The following is a 27,235-nucleotide window of genomic DNA, read 5'->3' on the forward strand; positions in this document are numbered from 1 at the left end:
CTCTAACTACAAAGCCAAACAGGCAGGTTTGTTCCCTGAAGGGCTTTGCTGAACTTCCACAGCTCCGCAGAAGACGTCGCACCAGCACCCTGCCCAGCCAGCACCCAGCCATAAGGCATTGCCTCTCCAAGCCCCCTGGGGCTCTGCTCAGAAGGCGCTGCAGCACGGGCTGCATGAAGGCCACCGAACTGCTGCACAAACCCAGAGCCACGTACTCGGTGTAAACACGCACGTGGCAACCCCACACCTGGAGCTCCTCGTCCCTGCCAGGCAGCTTACTATTCAGCTGATGTCTCCTGCGCTGGACATTACTGCGGCACAGAAAGTTGTTCAGGTGAGATGCTGGGAAGCCAAAATTATGATTTATCTGTATCTTCCGTTCGGAGGGATAACATTTTGGACCACATCACTCTAATGGATACTGCTCACTCGGGATTAAAAATAGAAAGCACGTATAACTGCACACTGGCGGTTCTGCAAGTAAAGCAATGCTTTCAGTCCTTGGGCTTGCCCAGGGAAAGAAGAAAGCATCTTGGTTTGGACTGTAATTTATACTGATATTAAGGGCAATGGCCACAGGTTGCAGCTGCCATGGTTTGTTATTATTACACCAACTTTCCCACTCCAATATATTTTTGAGCAGCTTGCTTAATTGAGTTTATTCCATCACGATTCACAGGATACCATTCTTCTCACATCACAACCCACAGATAAAATATATAAAGGTCTGGCAGTATTCTTCCTAATAGCATGGGGTTATCATTCCTTTTGTAACTCTTACTTCACATATGTAACTCAAAGGTTCAGTATAGGGCACTGTTAAAAAAGATATAGGCCCCCAATGTTATTGAGAAACATCGAATCCTGTTGTTTATACCATGAACAGTTACATCTCTAAGGTAGAAAGCAGGGCCAGCCAAACATCTTCAACAGGAAACTGGGTTCTCAACAACTGAGACAATTTTCCTTCTCAATTTCATCAAGATTTTTTTCTCTGGGAAGAGGAAAGCATGTTCCTGACCTTGCTTTGCAGACACAGCACCACCACGGCTGGATGCTGTGGGATAAACGCTAGGCAGGTGACATCCTCCGTGACCTGGGGAGGTAAAGCTATCTACACCACCACTGTATTTTCAGAGAAACCATCCTATTAAAATTATGAACTTGAATAGCAACAAAACGCCACAGGCACTGCCTTCTGCCCTAGTTAAGCTCTTCTCTTGTGATGAACCGCTGTGAGGTAACTGCACATTGACAAGGGCCGTGTAGGTGCCAGGCTGGTAATAATTCTTTTTTCCCCTTCTAATTATTCAAATAAGAAGTAGCATTGAGCTAAAAATAAGACTAAGCATTCTCCAGATCTGCAATTACTCTCTCGACTTGTACTTGTCTACAATATTTCCTCAGCTAATCACTACAGCACAAAACATGCCAGAATTGTTTGAAATCAGAATTCAATCCCAGACACAGTAAAAGACTAATAATGAATGTTGTTTACACACATTTAATTCAACATACCAGAAGCAATATTCTTACTCCCTTTAGCATTTTATTTGCTTATAAATACAAGTCAATACCACAAGATGGCACTTTCTTACTTGCAACACGTACTATTATAAACACATACCCTCTCCAAATGTTCCCAGATGTTTACAACATTTAACTTTTCAGTGGTTTTGAAACATTTAAAAAAGCAAGACCTTCTACAAACTGTATTTGTGTTTGATGTATATTAAATGAGGTCAGGTAATTAAATTCAAAAAAAGAATTTATAAATATTTCAGATAAGAAAATTTAAATACAAAAGCAGAGTTTGTATTAATTAAACTGAATAACAATTTAAACTGGCCATAACGTATCTACATGGTTTTATTTAATTTAAAATACTTTTTAAACAATCAAATCCTCTAGCCATTCATCAAAACACCTATCTACTCAACCTTTTAAAAAATATTTTCAGTTAAGAAACCACCTAGGCTTTTTCTTAACAATCCTTATTCTGTCCTGTAGGTGGAAATGAAGTGAAATCATATTCCAGACTAGAAAACAGGATAAGAAGGAAGAAACTTTAAAAAACCAGATAACTTCAGACACTCCAACTCATTATTCTTTGTGTTTCTCAAAATACATGATCCAGTTTTAAAGTCTTTGAACGAAATGTAAACACTATAAAACTCATTGTTGAAATATGTGAAGAATAAAGAACCCTGCACTAATATAGTGCATAATGATGCTGTGTCAAACTTGTCATTTACAGTAATTGTCACATTTTCCTCTGGATTGTCATGCCTTTTTGTTGGTGCTTTTTTTTTTTTTCCCCCAATACCAATTCCTTTTGATGTCAGTAGACATTATTCTTTTTTTTTTTTATTCCCATTGCTCAACAGGAAGAGATGCATTTTCCAGTCCCTTCAGAAAAGTTGCACAAGATCCAAGACTTTGATTCCTTTTTTTTTTTAATGACGAGGTGGCAAAATTTCAAGCTTGCAATATTTCTGTTCTGCCCAGTATATTACATATCAGGAGATTCCTCAAAAAACTGAGAAGTCTGAGAGTTACAAAAAAGAAAGCAGTTAAGGCAGTCAATGTCTACATTTGGATTTCTTGTTTATGTTACATGTCAATGTCTCCGTCATAGGCTAAGGTTAGAGGCTTCTGTTGTGGAGGAGTGCTTTGATGCTGCTTGCTTTTTTTACTGTAAGAAAAATAAAAATATTTCAGGAGACAAAAAATGCAAATGGTAATAGAGTGTGAAGCTCAAACACGTCAACAACAACAAAAAAGCAAACTTCAACAAAAATTATCTTCCCGCACTGGCTATTTTCCTTGGCACCCTATTGAAACAACCCTAATTATTATTGCAAAATACACCTCCTTGGTAGTCTTCTAGTGATGGAGAACTATGAAATGCTATTTCAAAATTCCTCAGTATGCTCCGCTGTATTATCTCAGAGAAACGGCAGCTCAAAAATAGGAAGCTATGACTCCTAGGCATCATCCAAACACTGTTACTTAAGCTTTTAGTTGAAGAGAGAATGAGGGAAAGAATGAGACAGCGGGAGAGAATAAAGTGATTTTGGATTAAATAGGGTAATGTTGCTGTTAGGACATGGCTGGGACTCTCCCTCACAATAAAACCCTCCATCAGAGACGCCCTGGTGCAGACCAGGGCTTCAGCACACCCAGTACCCTATTTCTAACAGTGACCAGTAACGGCAGCTTTAGACATTTGGCATGCCTCCTCCTGAGGTGTTCAGTGCCAAAAGCTATTTAGGGATTACCTGAGCTGGGGCATACGTCCAGAAAACCAGAATTAATGCCAAGAGACCCACCCTTCCATGAACTGTTATGCCCTTATGTTATTTCAATTCATTTATCTTTCTGGCACACACAGCCCCTGATAGCAGTAAGCTCACAAGGTAATAATGCGCTCTATGAAAAATGAAATCTTTTGTTTATTTTAAGCAGTCACTTCATCAGATGTCTCCTACTTCTTATATTGCAGGATATAAAAATTCCCTAGCCCCCTTTTCTACTCCATTCCTGATTTCATAGATGTCTATTGTATTCCCACCTCAAACACCATTTCCAGCTGAATGACCCTATTCTATTTGGTGCTTCCTTGAATGGGAGCTGGCACCTAGATCTAATCAGTCTCCTTGCTCTTTTTCGGTTTTATTAAAGAATACAACAAAAAGCCCTTTCTAATCCCAGCAGAAGTCTGAATATATGGGCTTGTTGATAACCAAAAGTAACTCTTTCCCTGCTTGGCTACCAAACATCTTCATGGTCAGGTCAGTTGGAATTTGCAGTTTGGAGAGCTTTAAATTACTCTGAGGTAGGAGCCAAATGAAGGCAGGTCCCTCATCCAACTTCCATTCTTTCTTAACACCTCGAGGATTAAGTAGCTGCATTGCTGTTTAAATAAAAGAGAACAAGCACAGCACAAAACATGTCGTACTTACCACATCAGGAAGGATGTAAAAATCAGGAAAGCTATGATGAGGAACCCACTAGCTGATACTCCATACACCCACATCTTCAGTTTGCCATCTGTTGGAAGATCAGGAAGAAGGACAGGGGAAAAAAGGAAAGAATAAAAATCTTTATTCTAAAATACGCAAATTCTCAAGATGATAAAGAGAAAACACACAAGCAAAATTAATAGCATCATTGATGGGAAACAGCAAGGATTGGCTGGGAATAATCCATTAAAATATGTTTTTGATAGAAAAAAAGATTCTTGTAAAAATCAATCTTCTTAAAGACATAATCTTAACTTTGGTAAGGACTTTAGACTTTCCTCAATGAAAACTGAAGAGGAACTCCTCGTGTCAGTTTCCAAAGCAGCTTTATTTCACAGCCTGCCCTCTGGCTGAGCTCCTGCAGCCCAGTGCAGACAGCCAATGCTCACAGTGCAGCTCCGCAGCCAGGCTCCTGCCCACAGAGGGAGCAGGGCTGGAGGGAGATAATTGTGATGTACTCACTCGTGAGCCTCCGTGGCTGCCCTAGCAAAGAGTAGCTGAGTGTTGAGCTGACCCAGAAATCAATGCAGGCACACCTAGGGTGTTCAGCCTAAAGAAATGACGACTGAGAAGGGATGCGGTTGTTCTGTGTAAGTACTTGGGGGTCACCTGAGATAAACATCAGCAAGCCCAAGCGAACAGGCTACTTGGAGCTGACAAGTGCTTGGAAGGCAAGCGGGAATAAACTCAGCTTAGACTAAGAACAAGGATATGTTTTGGATTAGTAAAAGGGATGAAGTTGGGCAACAAATTTCGAGTTGGACCACCAGAGCACAAAACATGATGACTAGGTGAGATGGGGCTGTGGATAGGACTGCTTGGTCTGTCCCCACGCACTGGCAGGGGACTCACTCTGCAACCCAAGCAAGAACCTCCCCCCACAGACATTTCAGCTCGAATGCGTTGAAATACTTCCTTCTGAAAGGCAGTCTCATAAAATGTTATTTGGACAGGCCCTGAATTAAAGCTTTGCATTAAGAATAATAATTTTTAAAAGATCAATATTCCTGCTTCCTGCTCAGTTCTGGCTGTACAGAATTCCTTGTGGATGCAAGTTGTGGTATTTTTTTCATGCAGCGCTGATTCATATCAATGGAGTTGTTAATACACACTGGGGGCAGAGACATGAACCTGCTCCGTGCACCCAGACGTGGTCTGACAGAGGACATTTAACTCATTCATGCGAGTGGGGAGTTACTGCACAGGACAATCACCACACCTCTTTTACATTTTATGTTTGAATTACAAATTCTGTTCAAAGGGAAACCTATTTCATCAGCTCCCGTTCCTTCTGGTGTTGGGTTTTTGTTTGTTTGTTTTGTTTTTTCCTAGGCTTTGTGGGAAGGCTGGGTATCACTCACAGATTTTCTCTTCCCCTCAAAACACTTAGAGCCTATCTCCCCTGTGAGAAGAGCCCCGTTCATCATGTCTGGTTGGTTTTTTTCCCTGAAGCCTAGGTATGAAATTTTTTGCTGTCTCAACTAGAAACGGCCAAGCAACATTCAGCAGTCCTGTGAAGGGATTGTCACAGCAAGAACAAGGCATCCCACAAGGTCTGCTATGATGGCAGGTGTGCTCTCCATCCCCAACATAAAGGCATTGGACCATGTCAGCCGACAATTTAAACAATGCTATTTAAATTGCCTCTCAACTTGAAAAGTTTCTGTTCTGAACTCTGGCCTCCCAGAGTGTGGTGAAGAAAGGAAAAACACTGCCTGATTTGAAATCAGTTCTGTGCTCTCCTGCAGAGCATTTAGAAGAACAAAAATATCAGCCTCATTAAATCATTATAAAATTTGTGTTCCAAACTGTAACCAGGAAGGAAAATCACAAATTAACTAGAGAAAGGCACATAAAATTTTACTAACAGACACAAGTCCGTAGACAGGCACAGATGCCAATGACTATAGCACCAAAGGGTGGTAAATGCCATCCACAGAGGGAGCATTCACCATAGACTTGCTATCAAGAGAGTATCTGGTAGATAACAGTGGTCTCCTGGCTCTGCTAGCACTAATTACTGCAAACCCCAGACCAGTAAGCTTGAAAGCCTGTTTTAGGAAAGCAATTACGTATTTTGTCAAGAAATAAGACAAGGGGGAACAACTTGAAGAGCGCCAGCCTTGAGATGAGGTCTGAAGAGTGCACACAGACTGAAGAGGCACCTACAGGGTGCTGTGGGGTTGGTGATATACTTAGCACACATGTAGCACGTTTACTCCTTTGCCATGTGTTGTTTCTGTAACATTTATACCCTAAAATTAAATGACACCATGTTCTGTTGAAGTTCCTTAGTCCCTGTTTGTGTCTTTTAGTCCCTGGGGGAGAACAGGCCCACAGATGGTGCGCTGAGGTCAAGCCCACCAGAAGCTTTCAGGGCTGCAGCCTTGAATGCTGATTTAAGGAAGGGAGGATGGCAGCATCCACCTACACCCCTCTCCCTTTTCCTAACCCCATAAAGGTAATGGGTGAAGGCATGATACCTAAGTAAGACTGCCTACGGAGGGCCATGGATGCTGACAAAATGGCAATTAACCCCAAACCTGTGACTCAAACTGCTGGTGAACTGTGTGGGCTTCTGGAAGATGAATCTGATCGAAAACTAGCCAACTTTAAAGGCTCTGGACCAAGCTCTATTAGCTCTGAGACTGTCAACGCAAAGGTTAACTACTGTATGCAAATCAAATATGTAAATGTAACATTCAAAGTGTGAACACATATATCAGACAGAATTATGGCTCCCTGAACCCTGCAACAGAACCTTCCGTTACTTATTTTCTAAAGTCCCGTGTTCGTTACAAACTAATAGGAAACAAATGCAATGTCAGATAGCAGAACGCAGGGAAGATGGCACTGCCGGTATTTCTGAATAGGTGGACACCGATGCATTTCCGTAAAAACTTGACACGCCTGATACTTCTGTTTCCCATTTTAAAGTTTTGCTTGCTTTTCAGAAATTTATTTTGAATAAATTAATTTTCCAAAATAACAGTCAAAATGGTAATCAGATACTATAGCTACAGCACAAGTCCTGTGTACCGGTCAGGTATGGTACATCCACTTTGCCGGTTCCAGCACTTTATGCCAACCAAGCCAAAGATCCACATAGGACTCACTGCTTGGGCACAGCAGCTTGCCTGCTTCTGGCTTATTTTTGTTCTCTTAATGTCTTCACTTCAACATTTAAACCTTCAAACCTTACACTTGCTACCCCATTTTTTCATACACTTTTGAAAAACAGCAAGAAACAATCAATGTTTTCTTTAATGAAATCTTAAGTAGTTTCTGCTCAGAATCTTCTAAAGTGCTACTGATGCCTTCCCTGGTCCAAACACATCACTTACAGAAATATCATCAGATAAGTGTTCTAAGCATCCCCCCAAATCACATTAGAGTATATACTTTTGCAAAATATTATTGCTTCATTCTCTTTGCTATCTCTCAACATAAGAGATTGTGATTACTCAGTGTAGTCACAAAGGAACAGGAGATGACATGCAAGGTAGAAATTGTGAGGCTGCTCTGCCGCTCCCAGACACAATCTCTGATGTTATGATCTACAAAGCTTGTATCTTTCTTCTACAGAAATGTAGTGAAGAAAATGTATTCCATTCATATTTAAGTTTTTCACCTGGATTAAAAGGTTGAATAGACCATCCTTTGAAAATGTCATGCATTTTTGAGTTGACAGGTTTATTTTTTCCAGCAATGGTCTTAACATCAGCTTTCTTATCTTCTAAACCTGGTACCTTCATGCAGTAATCCAGGAAACCATTTGATCTCATTATTTCTGTATATCCTCGCTCACAACCGCAGACTCCTCTCTAGGTGATAAAAGGGAATTTGATATTAAAATGAATAGTATCCTCGTGAAGAACAGCACAAATTGTAGGTAAACTGTGAAGAAACCGCAAGGTACATCCTGCACTTGTAATTAGCAAGTTAACTGCCATCAAACCAAACAAGCTAGGAGCTGATGCATGCAAACCTACTTCAGCCCAAAAAGCCAAAATACATTGGCAATTGGTTGGGAGTTACTAATTACACATAAGCCCAGTATGGAAACATTTTCATCACAACAGACTTAATAATAGGCATCTGTGGCTTGATCCAATTCCTCTTGTCAAAAAAAAAAAAAAAGATAGCACTGACCCTGCTGGGCAAAAGAAAAGATTAACAAAGCAACAATCCCATTTCAGCCCCAAACCCCCCATTCCAAGGCATTTCCACTGACACGGGGCTCTCTGTGATGAAGCACTGCCTCTTAGGACCAAGCATCTGCTGCCCTGGACCAGTGCAGGCAGTTTCTTCAAGAGGTTTCTTTGAATGTGGTGGTTCACTAAACAGATACTCCATTTTATGGATGCTACTTTTAATGCAGATTTTTAAATTTTTTTTTTTAGATTGCCTTTCTTTTCTAATTATCTTATTATTACAATGCCTGTCTGAAGGCCTGGCACACTCTGTATTATCCGACCAGACACGTGATTTACAGTATCTGTGATAAGAATTTAACACTTGATGTCAGTTTTTTTGCCACACCATCCGCACTTGTTGACAGACACAATCCAGAGCTTTTTTGAGCATAAGGTGAAGGAACTCTCAAGAATTTAAATAGCTAATAAATGCATGTCTGCCCATCATTTATATGCCTCTGTAGGCTCTCACAACCCTTACAGCTGTATTCAATTGCCCATGAGCTTGTTTCCAATGGTAATTCCTCCCACAAGATACTCAGCTGAAGCTGAGAGCTGCGGAGGCTGTATTTAAAATAGAAATAGCTACACCCCAGCTGCACCTGGATACTTCAAGGGTTCTGGGTTTTGTGCTCTGTCACGGTGCTGACACAGAGAACAAGGAGAAGGCATTTTTGGAAGCTGTTACTGGAGTTCAGTAGTACAAGAAGGGACGTATGTAACCTCAGAGGCAAAGAGGAGATGCTGCCTCAAAGATTCAGCAGATGTTGCCGATGCTGAACATTTCAGCTAGTGGGGTCCGTTCAAGACTCCGCTTTAACAGTTAGTATGGAGGTGGTGGGATCAGGCTGCTACAGCTTCCTTGCACTCATGGGGGCCTCCTGTGTCCTTGGAGGAGCAGGAGAGCAAATATGCTTTTATCTCCTCTCTTACATAAGTTTTAAACAGTCCATTTGCTATGTGACAGTAAAATAGCATTCAATAAAAATTAAACCAAGAGGTTCCAAACCCTTCCCGTGAAACAAACGCAAAATTACAACATTAATATACACCATCACTCATCTGTGTGGGTTTATGAAGCTTTTATCTTTGACTGAAATTCCTACAACTTCCTCGAGGTGGTACCATGGGCACACTAAACTATTTCCTAGTCCTATGCATTTAAGATCCAGAAGATAACTGAATAGAATTTGCGGTGTTAATTCCTCAGCCACGTTCTGCAGCAACCACGCACCTGGGTGCAGTAGGAGAAGGGTTTTCTGCACGCTGGGCTGCAGTGACGAACTTCAGCAGGCTTGGTCTGAAGAGCACACCCTCCTGGAAAAGAAGTTACTTTCCAAAAAAAGAGTGCTTTCAAGGGTATGTTGTACAATGGTTTTGACTTGGATCACCATAGAGTAAGAAGTGCATGCTTGCTTATTTTATATGGTTAAATACTAGTCTATTGAGCTCATTTGCATAATATCTGTAGGCACCACATTAATTAATTTGCCTTAACAAGGCAGGGAATTATTATCATACCCATCTTGTTAATGGAGAACAGAGACATTCAGATTTAAGCAATTTGCCCCAGGCCACACAGGAAGTTGGGGACAGAATCAGGAATTAGATGCAGATCTTCTGTGTCCTCATTAACGTCTTATCTACATAAAAAGATATAATACACTTAACGCCTTAGCCCATCCTCACTTGGGGAACTCTGCCTCATAGCAATAAAAAAAAAAAGTGTTAATGAGTTCTTAACTACTTGGCAACCTTTGCACATAAAACTTTTGTATATTATCTTAACTAGTCCTTATAAATAGAGCTAGATAAGAACATCTGCATTTTCTTTCCTGCTCTCTCCTCATTCATCCTCTGCATACTGAGAGAGATCCTGCGGATGTGCGAGCCCTTTGCCTTTGTCAATCTCTCGTGGAGCTTCAAAGTGCTGACCATGGATTTCGCTTTTCATCCTGTGCAGGCAGAATTTGTAGGTCACAGCACCAGCAGGAATCTCACAGTCTGAGTGATCTGAGATTCCTGTCTGTTGAATAGAAGGAGAGTTACAGAAGCTGGGCTCTCTACCATCACACGTGATTTTCTCTTCTCCCCTGTTGCCGGAAAGTTGCACTAACAGCTGTACAAGGCTGCCTAGGCACACCAGTTACTGTACGTGCACTCGTGTCTTCCTGTGGCCAACACAACAGTTGGGGTAAGTCGCCCAAAGGCTCTCATGCAATGACATGCGTGATGGTGACCTGACAGCAGGGCTGGTGAGTTCCCACCTGTCTTTCCCACACATAAACCTGAACTGAAATTCTAGAGGAATCGGGAAAGAAGGCTGTCCGAGCAACTGATACAGAAGAACAACTTGTATGAAGACTTTCCATTCATAATTGTGCATGGCAATTTGGGGCATACCTGTGACATTTATTCCGTCTGAGCGCTGGCACCACACTGTGCGTACATTGTCTCGCCAAAGGCTGGTTTTCCAGAGGTAGTCATAACACTTCCCTCCTGCAACGTCAATACCAGTTAGTCTTCGCATTGCAACAAATTCAGAATAACCTCTTGAATAAAAGAAACTCTGGCAAGGCTACCTGAGCAAGGCCGTGTCTCCACCACTTGTCCGGAGCAGCTCTCCGGGCTCTCAGGGGACTGACCTACAAATGCCCGGGATCGAGCCTGGCGACCCGTTGTCTCAAAGCTCCTGCCCTCGATGCACGTGAGCTCGCAGGAGCTCCACTCCGACCACTCGGTCAGGTGGCAGTCACCTGCACACGGAAAGAATAAATCACAGGCTTCCCGAAGGAACCAGCCTTAGAGGATTAAGGACAAGCTGCGTACAACAGCTTTAACAGGGAAATAACCTCAGTTTATCACCCAATAGTATGCATTATTCAGATTTTCTGCTTCGTGGGGAATCTCATTTTCTCCAAAAAGAAAGTCTTTTTCAGGTGATCTAGAAACAGCAGACTGAGCATTTACGTGATTTGCTGAAGTACGAATTCTGACTGCGGCAGCTGCCAGTACTCAGCTATGCAAGCCTCTCCGTCTCGGAAAGCTATTGCAGACGGCAGCGTCGTGTGACTTTCAAAAGTCTTTACCTGGGCAGGGCACGGAGCACGGTAACTGCAGCACGGTCTCTTTCAAAGGCAGCTCGGCACATAATGCATTTTCCACTGGTTTGGCTGTAGCAGAAACAGATGCGTCATGCACTACACAGGTGAGGTTGCGCACTTGCAATCCATCTCCGCACTGCCCACCCTAGGAAATGACAGAGGGGAACAGAGACACACATTGCTGGCATTACCAGATGGCAGAAGAAATACACTTGATTCCACCTGTAAATAAAGACTTCAAAGATATAAATCCAGTTTCTGGACTGCAATAGTATCCCCAGTTACGGGAAGATAGATGGAGATCTTTGTAAGCAGCGCTACAGAAGCTCAGAGACAGAACCACGTGGAAAAATGTGTATAACCAAAGAGGGGAGAGAGAAGAGCACGCAAGTCCTTTCCTTTCCATGTCTGGGAGGTCCAGGAAGGAAGGAGTCACCAAGCAGATGGGGCAGAGCTCAGGCAGGCCCTTTCCCTGGTGCAGCAGTGAAAAATAGCAAATGTGAAGAGCACGGCTTCAGGAGAGCTGGTCCCTTCCCACGTGGCAAAACCTTGAATCTCCTAGGAGAAGAGGTGGGTACCATAAAAGATGCAAAAGGACTGTTTTGGCTTCTCTAAAGCAGCCAAGGGCAGAGCCTGCCCATAAGCAAGGGACATTTGCCTTCACCTCCTTTGATGACACAGCCCAGAATGAGCAATTAAATGCTTTAAACTCTGCAACAGCAAAAATCCTTCTACGTCTCCAATTAGGCTGCGAGGATTAACGTGCACTAGGATGTTTGTGTAATTTCTTAATTGTGCAGGGAGTTTCTGGTTCTGAGGTGGAGACATCGCCAGCCTTACTGAAATGTCATCTGAAGCCAGACCCAGCTTGTTAGCATTGAATCCAGTTTGAACAAGCATTAGGTGGCTCCATCCAAGCCACTCCACGCTCTTCAGTCCGGTTCTGAAACACTCAGTAATACCCCAAGCCACTTGCTGAAGACTTCCTCTACCTGAAAATCAATGTTGTTTGGTTAACCCAGTGATCAAGGGCTGAAGATGCTGTGAGAAATGATGCCCCGAGGCTATTTCTAGAGGGTGGTATTGTTTCATTTTCTTCTGAAAAACAGAGCTGCGGTGATGTTCGAGGCACACACCTTAAACCTGCGTGATGCTTTATGAACATGCATCTTAAGCCTTATGGAAATAGCACTTTACAAAATTCAGTAAATAAAGCTCAGGAAAGAGGATGAAACATTTCTTTTATACAACCAGGGGAAATGCTACTTTGAATCACTGGGCAGTAGATTCTTTTAAAGTAATGGACTTCATCTGCAGAACAGAATGGCTCCTACCAAGTACATTTATTCGGCAGTATGCTTGATAGCAAGAATCTCAAGAATGGCTCTCCTGTAAACATGTGGCACCATTTTCATTTTCTCTACACCTTTTCTGTTGCTGACGCACAGTGAAGTAGAAATAGAAGCGTAACTATTTGGGTTTAGAGCAGTTGCTAATCAAAAGCATCTTAGAGAAATATTAGTGTAGATTTACCATATGCAGCCAGATTTCAAGTTTTTAACACCATGTTTCATTTTAGTCAGTATGCAACTTACTGTTCTAAATTACTGTTTCACCCCTGAAACCTCTATAGCGGCCTGAGATTAATGGTGTGTGAATAACTCATGCGGCTGTCAATTGGGTTAGAGTTCTTAGAAATTGCTGGTGGAAACAGAATTCAATGTGGAGAAAATTCCCCGGGGAAATGGGCACTAATCAAACTGCAGTCCATTCGCAGCTCAGCGAAGTGGCTCAAGGAACGGCTGAGGATTATTGGAAAGGACAAAAAAATTGTGAAGATACTTGTTCTTTTACAAACAATACATAAATATATATTTCTATACATATCAATGTATTAATAGTTATGTAAATGCAGACACAAATAAAAAGAATAGATTAAAAGAACACATTTTCGGTAATCTCCATTATAAAAGTTAGCATGCCTCAAAGCAACATTCTTCATCCTTCTATCATGAAATATTGGCAATATATTCATATTTCCAATATTTAGAATAAGTAAGTAAATATAAATCATGGACTCTCAAATAAATCCAAAAATAAACGTTAGCTTTTTAACAGTGTTTTCCACTTTCTTGCTTTCATCCAAGACCAGAAATGCATTTTTACAATGAATTGAATGCATTTAAAAGATACAATGTCATCCTGTCATTTACAGAGGAAAATGACACTGGGCTTTCTTGATATATTTGGCAAGGTCATAAGCAATGCAGGAGCAATGCATTAACTTTCTTATCATCCTAAAAATTATTCATGTCCCCAAAATTATACATTTGAAGACCTAATTAATAGGTGTGGAATCAGTGGAAATTTGCTGCAGTAATGGCACAATGAGGATTCGGTGAGTAGCTGCTAATCAGAGGAGCATTGCCAAGGAGATGATCAAATATTCAAAACTCTGGGGATCAAATCTGTATTGTAAGTGCTCTTCCTTGGGAGGTGTGATGATCTGAGGTTTGCACAGATTTAGCCTCTGCCTTTCGAGTCACAAGCTCCTTGCAGGAAATATGCAGGGACTTGACTTCCAAAGGGTCCAGGTCCATTTGAATTCCAGAGGTCCAGGGATTTGACTTCCAGAGTTTCATGGTCCGTTTGGCTGCACAAATTTCTACATTGACCCTTTGGATGATTCAGAAAAGCCCCTGGGTTCCCTAAATACAGTCATTCTGGAGGTACGGCCCCTCCAGGAGCACCTGCACAGAGCCTCTACGTCTCAGCCCTTCACCCCAGGAAGGGTTCTTAGTCTTCTTATGAATGTTAGGCAGATAGTGCTTGATAATGCCTAGCTGCTTGGCTTATATTCTGTTAATGGAAAATTTGTGAACTCTGTCATTCACTGCTAATATTTTCCTTTTTTTTTTTTCACTAATCAGTGTAAAACACTTCAACTCCAATGAGAAAATGATTAATGTAATGCAACCCTTTAAGATTAGGTGTATTGACCATTTTCCAGGTTCTGCACCCCTTTGAATGCAGCAGAAATGCCCAGGTCCGCTGGAGGGGTGCCTGTGACATGTGCCTGGAGAGCAGTGTGCTGATTTACATACTGCGAAAACCAGCAACACAAAACACTTAGCAGGCTCTACTCCTAAACATGCACACACCTTTAATTATTCACATGAAGTCAATTTAACAGTCCTTCTACAATTAAGAAATGCAGTCTCAGTTATCTCATAATACAAGGAAGAAATATTTTAGCTTTATAATTAATTGTCCTGTTTATATTACCCCAGGAAAACTTTTTCACGATATGCATTTTGGTCTTACCATATGATGTATTTACCTTCTTTAACAAAGCATCCTTGAAAACCGTGACTTCTGAAAGCTTTCTTTAGGAAGTACATGTAAGCTTCTTTTCCAGAAAAGCACAGGAATAAATCACCTTGTATTTATGAACTACATTTAATTCCAAAGAACCTCATTAAAGAGAGCTGAACATCAAAAAAAAAAAAAAAAATCTTCTCTCCAAAACAAAGCAAAGGGGTGAGAAACTACAACACAGTAATTTAAGAAGAGAAGCAGGCTCTATCTCACTGCAAGCACAGGATGATATCTGGCTTAGAGGAGGCTGTGATTACTTGCTCTGAGCTGAAATTTAGCTGGGTTCTGGATGGTGCACATTTTTAATTTCCATGATGTGCTATTTTTCTGGAATATGCTAGGGCATTAATTCAGCTTCCCTACTAATTCTTTTATCACCTATGTTAGCTCCTATCCTTGAAAGTCTTGTCCCTAATGTTTAGCAGAATTTGCTTACCTTTGCTGGGCAACATATCAGCTGAGGATGTTATACATAAATAAATACCGCATGCAGCATACACAAAGACCATATTCATATCTTTCCTTAGCTGCAATGAGTTGTTGTTTAGCACAGGAACCAAGGAGAAAGGTGACCCTAAAATATATTTCCAGTTCTGTGATCTTGGGCTGTCCAAAGGCTGTAACACTCCACATTTCATTTACAAAAAGCTGGGGAAATTCCAGGTATCTATTCTGCTGCCTGCAGCATTTGCTACAGGTCCATCGACTGCACCCAGACATCGAGCAGACATAGAGGGCAGATCAGAAAACACAAGGGATGTGTCTTCACTTCCATTACTGCCTTCAATTTTCTATATTTGACAGTCTGGAGAAGCAGCCACAGACCTGCGCAGAGGTCCCATGCCCCAGGATGGGGCAGGGCGATTCTCCCACCTGCACCTCAGCTAAGACGGCTCTCAGCAGCCCAGGCAGGCTCCATTATGTCTGGGAAACTGCAACGTGAAAGATTCCTGTCTGCTTAATCTGGGTTACCAATTTATCCGGTTTAATATAGGAAACATGATCTAACAGCTAAGGAGAAAAGAAAAAGTATAGGGGGAAAAAAAATCAATTCAAGCCAGATGCGAGTCAGTGGCAGGGAGAGAATGACGGCCGCGGTGCGGAGTGTGTGGGGACCTGAATCCAGCCAGTCCCAGGTTGCTACAAAGAAAGTCACGCTGCAGGGAAAGTAAAAGCCAGCATTTCATACAGCAACACTAGTGCACTGGAGACCTTGCAGAGGAAGACCTGCTATATGGTACTTAAAAAAAAAAGATAAAATAGATGAAGCTCTGGAAACCAGGCGTATCTATTTTCTTGTTAGAGTTACTTTATATAATTAAATTATAGGTCACCATGACTATGCTTGCTCAAGCACATTTACCCCACAAATCTTCTTTAGTACCTCTATAAGCTCACAGTGCTTGAACCCGGACCGCCGTAAATCGCCGCTGACGGCCAGGAGATCGCGCGCGCAGGTTTACGTTCCTGAACTTCCCGGCCTTAACACGCCTCTTAAACCTAAATCAATTCCGCCGCCCCATCCCCGTTTCGGCGGCAGCAGGCGTGGACGCGAGCCCTACCTGGAGTCTGCAGGGCGACCAGGGGCCGAGCCGCCAGCCGTAGCAGGGCTTCACCGGGCAGCTTCTGTGCTGGGCGAGCTGCGCCGGGCAGGGCCTGCCCTCGCCCGCGGCCTGCAGGAGCACCGCGCGCCCGCGCACCATCTGGCCTGGCGGGGAGAGGAGACATGGCGCGGTGAGAGACGCCCGCAGGAAGGAGCAAAGGCAGATTTGGGGGCGAGAAGGGAGGTTATCGTTATTACGGACTCGTTTCACACCCATAAACGAAAAGCCATTTTTAAAAAACGACACAAAGCGATTATTCGGGAAGAGTATTTAGACGATACGGATGCAATTGCCAAGCCTTCTGCCCCGTGATGCAACCACTGATATTTCTGAACACGGTTTTGTACGTTTTCCAAACACGTTATTTGTTTGCACAACACATTTAAATATTTGACTAAATCCTGATTATTAAATATGGCCAGAAAATAATTCCTACGGAATCATCATTTCTAACATTGTCCATTCAATATGTTTCCAGAGATTTTTAACAAATGAAATTTCCTTTTTATGACCAATTATGTGCATCTAATTTGAAAACTGCAAACACTCTAATGGCTATTACCATCCATAACCACTTCTGCCATTTCCATTAAAATCCTATTTATTATTGGTGAAAACTTCTTCAGCTACTGAATAGAAAAAGCAATTACGTTACTACTTTTGAAATAATAAAACTGAATACATTCATTAAAGTTACAGCAATTCCATTTCCTTCTCCTTTGCTGTCCATTTACGTCCAGGAATGTTTTCACTCAGAATGATTCAATTAGAATCCGGGCTCCAATTAAAAAGAAAAGTGAAAGCAGCCCTTATGCAATGCAATGCATGAGATTGTGCTATGGATAAAATTTCTGCCTCGCCTTTCAGTAGATGGGGATTTGAGAGGCAGTTAAAAAAAAAAGGAAAAAGGACTCGGTAATAAGAGCGCACACATGCAACGAGACAGATGCAGGCCGTAATTGCTAACTCCCTGAGAAGGAAAGGGAGGAGGTTTTGCGGGGAAGCGCTCCGCTTGCATGGCAGTCATTTAGCTGCAGTCTGGAGCACAGGTGAGTCCGTGCTGGAAGCAAACACCCCTGCAACGTGGGGATGCCGTGATAGTCAGCCAGAGCCTGCTCGCAGCGATTTATGGACGCGCTCTTTAATTAACTGTGCTGCAGCTGTGCTTAGGGTACGTTTCTAATAGCAGCCATCGTGAATGTCTACAGAGCAGGGTTTCCCACAAAATTTTAGGAACTAAAAATTAAAAGCTCACTCGCCTGAAAAATGTACTGACATATCTTAGCGAGCTCTCTTACCTTTCCAGTGCTCTTCCCCTGTTCTGACCCATTGAATTCCATTTTTAAACCCATTTAAACCAATTTTAAGACTTTTTCCTTTTCCAGGTCTAATCCTCTGGACCGGGGGAGTTTGTAACAGAAGTGATGATAAAAGCTCTTATCCACATGGCTGTGCATTCAGCCATCACAGAATCAGATACATTAGGAGGTGGAAAAATCCCACCGGCTGAGAGGAAAGGAGAGGTAAGAACTCCTGCGGTGCACCAGGCGCCAGAGCCGGGAGGAAAGCTCCTGGTCCGCTGATGGTGCTCGGGGTGTATTAACGTGGAGGGGGGCTGCACAGTGCCAAAATGCATCGTGTCACAGCACCCTGAGGGAGAGCAGGTGGCTCATAACTGGTCTTTGATAAATCTGCGCTGGACTGAATTTGTCCGATTCTTCTCGTTTCTTGAAGCGACCCCCGAGAGGTGGGGCACAACAGCAACGCTCCCTCTGCTCGCACTGAGGTTTGGGCAATGCGCTCCAAAAGGCTAAAGGAGGCAAACTGGAGACAGTCCAGAGAAAGGCAACGCACATGCCAAGGTATTTGTAAAACAGGAAAATCAAAGGCTAAGGGAAGTGATTTTGCTTACCCCAGAATGGGAAGACATGAGAACCAGCCCCTGGCATGCAAAAGGTTGCTGCAGCCAGCAGCGATTTGCAGTTCGTAAAAATTAGGCCAGTTGTTAGGATATAGCTTTGTGGATTCTGGGGACTGGTTAGCGATGGAAAGGGCTCTTTGGGAAAGCATGGGAAGCCTGTGGGTGTAAGGGTTTGGGGAAACAGGGACGGGGGTGCCCTGGGGCAGCAGCTCAGTGCTGAGCCCCTGCAGGCACCGGCTCTGAAATGGCAGCGGCAGAAATGGACCGCTTGGAGATTTAAAAGATCTGATCTCCTTAGGAGGGGCTGGAAACCCTGAAGTATTCATCAAGCTACTTTAATTCAGGACATAATTTCCTTTTATGCTCTCTGCTTTACAACTTTCTAACAAAACGTAAATGGGAAGATCAATGAACAAAACCCATGATTTTACTTTTAAGAGGAACTAACAACCATTCTGTTTTTATTTACATTTTGTTTTCCTGCAGTCTGTTATCCAAAACTTTTAAATTCACTCCATTCACAGTGGTCAGCTGGCGTCTGACTTGCTTCTCTCTCCACCACTTTCTTTCTCTACTGTAAATAAATCATTAAAGAAATAAATTTTGTCTAAGAAATTTTGTTGAAATCTCCCTTGGGCACAATCACTGCAGTGAATTTCTTAAAGCTCTATTGCTTTTTTTTCCTCAATCCATAAACATTATCTAGGTGCTCCATTGCCGCTCAAGTAGCAGAAAAACTCCACCTGTCTTTACTTTCTAAATACCTTATTTTTTACTGCCTATGGAGAAAGGAATCTCACTGCATCTGAAATTCATTTCCTTTTAATGCAAACGCTGGTATAGACAAAGCAATCCTAGTTATTTCTTTAATCTCCCAATTAATTTTACCTTAATTTTCCAATGAATTAGCCGCACATTTGTTTCCTCCGCTCTGCAACATTAAATGGTATGAAAATTAAGACAAAATGTGTGCTGAAAATTGGAAATAACAGGTATTTACTTGGGGGTATTTACACGGCAGTGTGTTCAACCCTAGGTAACTCAGGTAAACCCCAAAATTTATCTGATGAGGTCACTTTTGTAAGTGACGAGGCACAGGTTTAGCTGGTTTTATACTATTTAGCATATCTGTTGGACAACTTGAGAGAAATCATCCAGGACCAGAAAACGTTTACTTAGAAAAATACAACAGCCTTGTGCATTCATTTGCCTCAACAAAGGAAAAACAGCGTGCTGGGAGTTACCTTTCTCCAATCTTTATCCGTGATCTTTTCCAATAACTTTGTTTCAGGCCTTGGGAACATCATGCATTAACACAGTACCATACATCTTTTCCTAACTGCACAGCGACTGGTATGAGGACCCCTGATATATAGCACTACACCAGCATAGAGCCCGAGCCAGCACCCAGAGCAGACGCTGCCCAGAACCACAGCTGCAAGAGGCAAATATCTGTTACACATCTCTGCAGGCTCAGCGCAGGCAGGCAGGAGAGATCTACTTTACTCATCATCATTTATAAAAATCAATATATTCGCCTTTGGCTGCTGTGTACCAGAACCATACGAGATGTCAGTGCCACGTACACAGCAGCACAGGATCATGTTTAAATGCATTGTTCCATAAAATAAAACCTGAGCAAGAAAAAGGTACTATCCATTAAAATACATCACAGCAGACCAAGTTACTGGAAGAGACGGACAAAATAAAAATGTTAGCAATGTTGCTTAAGAAACACATGAAAGCATACATCCAGCAACACTAAATTTTGATCTGAATGATATTTAAATTATGTTTCCCTTTGAAGTCGCTTATGGTACTTCAACCGGCCCTTCACATGCTCTCTAAGAAAAGCCAGAAAAGCAGAATATTATTTGGAGTGAATGAGGAAAAGAGTGGAGCTAGTAACAGCACATGCAGATGATTTGCTGTGAATTATTTCTGAGAAGTGTGCATTTAAGTCCTACATTTTAGCTTTATCAAAAAGCAGGCAATTATTTATTTGGCAAAAGGAAACAGAATCAGTGTTTATTACAGCCTATTCCCACGGCTCGTTTATTGTCGTCCTTTGGTTTTCTGTGTCTAATTTGAGGTTTAATCCTATTCTCACAAATGCCAATGAGAAACTCATGGTGATTTTGAAGGTATTGCTGTGTGGGAACATTCAGGTGGGAAACTCACACAACATTCATCTGTGAAGTACCACCTGTAGGTGAGTACATAATTAATGACTTCTCTATTATTACTATCGTTAAGTAGTATCCAATTGGAACATAACGAAGAAGCTAGCAGGAAAGTGGCTCAGTTCTTACTGTTGGAACCACACAAAGGCCACAGCTGCAGGAATGGTGCTCAGGTGCCTCCATCACGTGTGACTGATATCAATGTTTAAAGCTGATTTCACAGATGCTTATCTTCTGTAGGTTCACAGAATAGTTATCTCCAGCTTTTGAATTGCATATCTACAGCCCGATCTAGCCAGTTTTCTAGCTAGCTATATAACAGACTTTTGTTCTTTGTGGACCAGAAGTGTTTGCACTTGACCCTGTGGTTTAACTATCTTTAATGTGGTTTGACACCTACAGCAAGGGCACTCACAGCAACAGTTGAGGTCGACTTCTGCAGGGCACTGGTATTTTCAGCTGGCTCAGGTCTCTGCAGAAGCCCAGCTCAGACTTAGGACATGAAGAAAGTATGTGCTCCTTAAATGCATTAGAAAGCACCAGGCCTTTAACCAATCTTCAGGATTTGGACAAGTATTTCAGGATCAGGAATAGGAGGCATACCTCTACTTGAGTAGTAGCACATCCCTTGCAGACTACGTAATGCGAGTGCTCAGGATAAAAAGACCTTCAGGCATTACATAGGATGAGCTGCTCTGTTAGTCATACTAAAAACCATAAAGAAGTTACAACCTGCTTTTGCACATGTAACTCTGTTTATTTTAGTAAGTGATTGAACACTCAAAAAAAATTTAAGTTCATTCAGCAAAATCCATCTAAAATGGGTTTTGAAGAAAAAACAAAATTTGGAATTAACAGTATTTCTAGTGTGTCATTAAAACACTATCTATGAATTATTCATTTATGTTGAGAGAATACTACTTCATGAAAGGGTTAAAAATTCAGCAAAGAAAGAACACCACTAATCCAAATATTAAGCTTCCCCTGTAACATGCTTTGATCTCTGAAATCCATCTGAAGGGATCACTTTATGGAAGTTAAGAACTTTTTTCTTTTTGACCTTAAGTGAACTCGATTCAAATACACATTATGGCTCCTGAATCTCCAAGCCATTACCTGTATATGCGATGCACATTACAAGCCTGGGAAATAACGTCATGAGCCTATTTTGAATATAACTTTCAATGCATTTCCTCATGATAACACTGAAAATTTTCTTTAAATCATATGGCAATAAGAAAGGCCTTAATTCTTTTACTTTTTATATGTAGGTAAGCATTATGAGCTACAGAAAACCATGCTAAAAATACTGGAGTAATAAAAATACTGAGGGAGCTGTGGTTACAGGATGGAAGCAGAGGCACATACTAAATCATGAACCATATTCTTCCTGTTTTTTTCTTCAATCTAATATAGTTATGTTCCTAAAAGTAACTTCCTCAAAGGATTTTTATTTACTTACTTATCTATTTATCACGAATCCTGTAACTCCCTAGCGTTTCTGCTAGCTCTGAGCACTCCCTGTGTCTCAGGGGTTAATGTTTCCTATGACTGAATTCTGAGAGTTTAAATTAATTACTAAAATAATCCTTCGGGCATCTATCTACTTGTTCCCTAAATTGCATTATTCACTTTGGAGTACTGTGAAAAGAGCCTGCTCTGTCTCCAAAACCCTGCACCTCGGGAACTTGAGTGTGTCCACGTCTGAAGGGCTTGGTGTGAACCGGAGTGCCTGGCCTCTGGTGTAAGCAGGGCTGGGGGTGCCATCCACAACAAATTTTGTGGCGTGGGGTGAACAGGGCAGGAGGGTAGGTGTGGACTCACCGCCAGCACCACACGTCTGGGAGCACTGTGACCAGGCTGACCACGCTGAGAGCCGGCAGTCCACCACGCATCCCACCAGGCACTCGCTGCTCATCTCCGTGGGCTTCTCCAGGCGACGCTGTCGGTGAGCAACAAAACACACACGTTAAGCCTTAAGAAGCCCCGGGGCGACACTGTGCCGCGTCGGGCATAAAATTAGGAAAATCAAATTAATCTTTGCCCATTTCCCCACGGCGCGTGGCCTTGCTCTTCACCTGCTGGCAGTGCCGCGCGCTGACCGTCCGCCCATCGCTGCGCACGCAGCTCAGGAGCCGCCTCCTAACTCCTCGCCCGCACGTCGCGTTCTCGCTGAGCTGGCACGTGCTCCAGTCTGCGGGCACAAGACAAAGGACTCGGTATGGCAGGGCACTGCTGCAACTCACTTCTTACCTCTATGAACTCGGCACGCGAGTCGTCTTCTCCCAGTCCTTGGCTTCACCACGTTAGCTAGTATCAAACCCAAGAAGAAAACCCACAAAAGAAAGTCGCTCTTAAATAAGAGCAGGTCTCCAATGAGAACTTTGTTGCTTCACGCTCAGATATCCTTCAACAAAACCGGTACATCCGAGGGCACAGAACACTGTTAAATGCTGATAAAGTGTGTCAATTAAACCCAGCTGGCGCATTTACAGGGCTGTATTGTCTGAAGCAAAATTTCACTTTGATAGCTGCGGAAGTTTCTGACAAGCAACTATAATTTCACCTATTTCTTGTCTCAAAGCAAAAGCTTTCCATTATTTGAATGAGCTCTAATACTCATGAACTAAAAACAGTATTACTAGTAGAAGAAAATTCTGGCCAAAATACAAGTAAACTAAAACAAGCTATAAAACACCGTTTAAAATAAGCAGAAACCAACACAACTACAATTTCCATACACCAAAAACGAATCGGGAGCATACAAGAGGAAAACCTATTACTTTGTGTCTTCCTCCTTTGATAAACATGAACACACAACTGATCTTCATTTCTTAAATATGATCATAAATAAAAGGCATCATCATCATGCTGTCTGTGCTTCTAGGGATTTCTTTCAAACAGGCTCGGTTTATACTCAGATATTACATTTTCTCCAGCTCTATTCTCCCTTCCCACCAGCCCACAAATTCACCTCAGATCTTCTTTTAGGATTTTTTCTCAATTATCTGAGCTAGTCAAAACAAAAGAACTTTTTCTTTCTCTTTGTTAGTTCATTTGAGACATATCTAACTACTTCTGACTAAGGTGCTAAACAATGTATTTTGTTCTCAGTATCCTGTGCCCACCCATATAACCTCTTTTGCCTTCAGATCAGACTGTTTTTGGTATTATTGCCTTCACTGGGATCACACCGATGTTACAACCTCCTGACCCAGCAAAAACATGACATCCCATTTAGTTGTTTTATTTCCAGCATGCCTGCAACGTTAACTCAACTACTAAAATCATGGATTTACCCATTGACCTGTGAAAATGTACATATGTAATTAACGTTAGTGAAATTCATGATGTTTACAAGTAATTCTTGTAATGTCAAGGCTTTAACCAACACAACAAGCAAACATAACTAAAAACACAACTGGAGAAAGTCTTTAAGGAGCTGGGTCTTTTATGCAAAGACACTTAGAAAAGCAGAACATCAGCTTAATGTGCCTTGTAATTGGTGTCCCTTCCTGCAGAGAAGAGATTGGAAAATTATACCTACCTGTTAGATTGTATTGATATTGGAAGCAATTTTGGTTAAGAATACATGGCTTCACTTGCGAATCTTCAGGGCAGGGCTTGGTATTGACAGAAGACCTCAGCACTTGTCGAGTTCGGGTTTGCACAACGTTTGGATCACACACCTGTACACAAAAGGGATGGACAGTGCAAGAGACTCTAGTAAATCACACAGACACTGCTGCGGCCGCCACATGCAAGCACACGGCCACACTGAGTGTGAGATAACCATGCTGACAACAAGATGGGGTGACTTTTCAAAGCCTGTGATATATGCCAATGTCGGGCTGCCTATAATCCAGGATTTGTGTGCTCACATTTTAACGTGAGTATGAGCCAACGAAGGCCTGTTTTCAGTTGTTCTGGTGCATCACAACCACTGTAAATGTTTGTTTTTACCAGCCCTCCATCCTTATATTTTTTGCTTTTCATTTTGGTAGCGGACTTAGCAATAGCGACCAAATGCTTCCAGCCTCACAAGGAACATCCCCTTCTTGTAGAGGACAGCACCTGGTCATCCCCACAAATCTCCTCCTGCTTGCCCCCAGCAGCACGAGAGACATCTCCGAAGGCACACGGAGGCACCACCCAGCTCTGCCTTTGCATTTCTGAAGTTTTTCCCCTGGTTTACTTAATCTGGAGATGTAACATAAGCATTGGCTGGGACACGGGGAGCACCGTGCTGCTGCCAGTGTCCCCAGCCTGGCTGTCACGTCCCCATCTCGTGCTGAGGAGAACAGCCTGCCTCGGGAGGACGGAGTCACAGCGCTGCAGATTAAATGCCTGTGGCACCAAGCAAGGCTAATTGGTGGTGAGGAGCACTACAGACAGCTGTTTTGTCTCATTAAACGAACTCATAAAAAAGTATAAATAGGCTTGCTCTGAAGCCAGGGTGATTATGGGAATACGTAATAGCCATTTGGGCTTGTAAGGCTGGGAGGGAAAACCAGCCCCAAGGATGTGGGCTCTGGCCCACCGAGACTCAGCAGAGGTTTCCTACAGTCCCCCAAAGCGGTCATGGGCAATTGAGAGCGGTCCCAGCGAACCTCATGGCAATGAATCCCTATTAAATAAATCCCTATTATCCAGAGCCATTTACTGAACAAGATGACCTATTTAATTCCTAACAGTCTCTCATTAGGAACGAAGATTGCTCAGGAACAGCAAAGTAAACCAAGAAAACAATGCATGTAGAAATATGTTTTCATAACTGCTTGGGAATTTTAAACACGATTTTTCTAGAGAGTATTTTAAATACAAAAAACAGCTAACAGTTTAAAGCCACAGGCTTATTATTATGCTACTAATTGCTGGCAAACACAGAACCCTGCATGGGTGAAAGTATGGATAATTTTCGTATTGTGAATATTAAAGAGAAATGTCATGGCGTTGCAGCATAAATCTAGATCTCAGACTGCTGTAAACTGGATTAGTTGCACAGATGACAGCATAACTAAACAGAATAAATACCAGGATAAATAGGGAAAAGGTCTGGTCCAGTCTGAAAACTGAATTGTCAGGGCCTATTTTCCTTATGTGTTTACTATGTGAAGGAAATTTTATTATGTCCTCATTGCTGACAAACACCTTGTCAAATCATTTTAAATGGTAATCTTATTTGAATATCCATGCTCATCTAAAATAACTAATTGTTCTCAATTATCCAAAAATTAAACCTGTGCTAAGTGTTTACCAATTGTTTACTGCCTTTTCCACAACTAATCTGATTGCTCATCCTCACAATGAAGACTAATAACTTAAATGATTTGCCAATTGAAAAAAAAAATCAAAGAAGGTATCTCAGTAGCTACTCCTAATTAATGTTTTTCTGCAGTATGTTACCAAAAGGGAAAAAAAAAATCAATGAATGTTGTGAAGGAAGTTAAATTTGTGCCAATTCCAAAATACCTGCCTTTGCTCCCTTTCAAAATAAGAACCTGTAGACAGAAATTATGCATAATTTATAGATAAATAACTGCTTTTAATAAAAAAGTATTTTCCCCCTGTCTAGCCTGCATCCTGTTCTGCGTGGTTACAGGGCACTGATGCAGCACTGCACTGCGTGGTGCACGCAGTCACACAGCCACCGAGATGTACTGGCTAGCCAGACAATTTTCCCTCTCAGATGTCCTTTAACAGTGAAGCAGCCCCGACTCCAACAGGTCGAAGCATATCTTGTGTTTGCCAGGATCCAAACAAACACGGAGTTTACTGCAGCTCTGAAGCTGGCATTCTCACCGCGCTGATGAGCCACCTTGTTCAGAAGCCAGGGCTGATACGATAAGCTACCCACTTTTACCTGTTTTGAATAATAAAGAATCTCTGTAGGAAAAGTGTTCATTTAATCAAGCTGAGGACATGGGAAACATGCAAAAACTCAAAGTCTGCAAACTGTAACTAATATCCTGTAATATTATTTGTTGAATTTCCCTTTACGTCAATTGAGAAGTCAATTTAGTTTTATAATTGATTTTCTGGCCTTACTCTTTCAAGTTAACTATGTAAAAAATTGAACCAAATATTTATGGAACTGAATAAGCAGCAGGAGGGAATGACTTGCAAAGGTAAAGATGAAAGCTGGAATTTTCAAAGGAGCAAGAGGGAGCTGAGTATCCAGCCACCATGGAATCTCAATGGGCTTGGGTGCACAACTCCTGCAGGACCCCACAAAAATCCCAGGCTGGAAAAATTAAATATGTACTGCATGACAAAGAATAAGGAATGGCTTAGGAGACGCGAAGTAGTTAGGTGATGTGAACAGTGAAAATTAAAGAAGAGGGATTATTTCCAGTGGGGAGATACTGAGGGTATTAACAAGAAATAAAGAAGAGAAGCGTGTCAGCTGCATAGCAGGAAGAAGAAATGTCACCACTGCCATCACTAACAGCAGCATGCATCTAGTCCTGAATTTAGATCTTAAAAAATAAAAGAGAAAAAAGAGAAAAAGAGAAAAGAGAAAAAACAATCACCACTGAGTGCACATTACATTTTTAGGAGGTAGGACAGGAACGATATTGCCAGCAATATTACAGAAAAGGCAGGAAAACAGAGTAAAATGATTTGAGTAATTTAAGTAAGCAATTATCACAGAATTAATTAAGATCTGGACAAGTCTGGAGAAGGGGTTAATAATTATTCTTATAAATGAAGAAAATGACAGACAGCTTGACTCTTCAAAAATACTCTTCCATATGAAATAGCAAAGATGCCGCTCCAGTGACAAGTGGAGTTCCTCAGGAGTTGGTATTGGGACCGGCACT

At 42.0% G+C, this 27,235-nt stretch overlaps 1 protein-coding gene across 9 annotated transcripts in view; it reads right to left on the bottom strand.

Moving 5' to 3' along the window:
- Nucleotides 1-1,236: 1,236 nt before the first annotated feature.
- Nucleotides 1,237-27,235, bottom strand: part of THSD7B (thrombospondin type 1 domain containing 7B) — a 454,300-nt gene continuing 428,301 nt past the window's right edge. For 5 of the 9 annotated variants that reach the window (XM_083841253.1, XM_083841254.1, XM_083841256.1 and 2 more), the window contains 11 exons: nucleotides 23,959-24,100; nucleotides 22,490-22,605; nucleotides 22,236-22,353; nucleotides 16,266-16,411; nucleotides 11,311-11,470; nucleotides 10,804-10,977; nucleotides 10,625-10,720; nucleotides 9,456-9,553; nucleotides 7,657-7,849; nucleotides 3,966-4,053; nucleotides 1,238-2,695 (listed from right to left, as the gene is read on the bottom strand). In XM_083841253.1, coding sequence (XP_083697379.1) covers nucleotides 2,614-2,695; nucleotides 3,966-4,053; nucleotides 7,657-7,849; nucleotides 9,456-9,553; nucleotides 10,625-10,720; nucleotides 10,804-10,977; nucleotides 11,311-11,470; nucleotides 16,266-16,411; nucleotides 22,236-22,353; nucleotides 22,490-22,605; nucleotides 23,959-24,100 — 1,413 coding nt within the window. In that variant the 3' untranslated portion in view covers nucleotides 1,238-2,613. Of the gene's footprint in view, nucleotides 2,696-3,965; nucleotides 4,054-7,656; nucleotides 7,850-9,455; nucleotides 9,554-10,624; nucleotides 10,721-10,803; nucleotides 10,978-11,310; nucleotides 11,471-16,265; nucleotides 16,412-22,235; nucleotides 22,354-22,489; nucleotides 22,606-23,958; nucleotides 24,101-27,235 lie in introns of all 9 variants that reach the window. The other 4 variants (XM_083841258.1, XM_083841257.1, XM_083841260.1 and 1 more) reach the window with 4 other exon arrangements.

The sequence above is a fragment of the Anser anser genome, assembly GCF_964211835.1.
Source record: "Anser anser genome assembly, chromosome: 6".
Classification (NCBI taxonomy): domain Eukaryota; kingdom Metazoa; phylum Chordata; class Aves; order Anseriformes; family Anatidae; genus Anser; species Anser anser.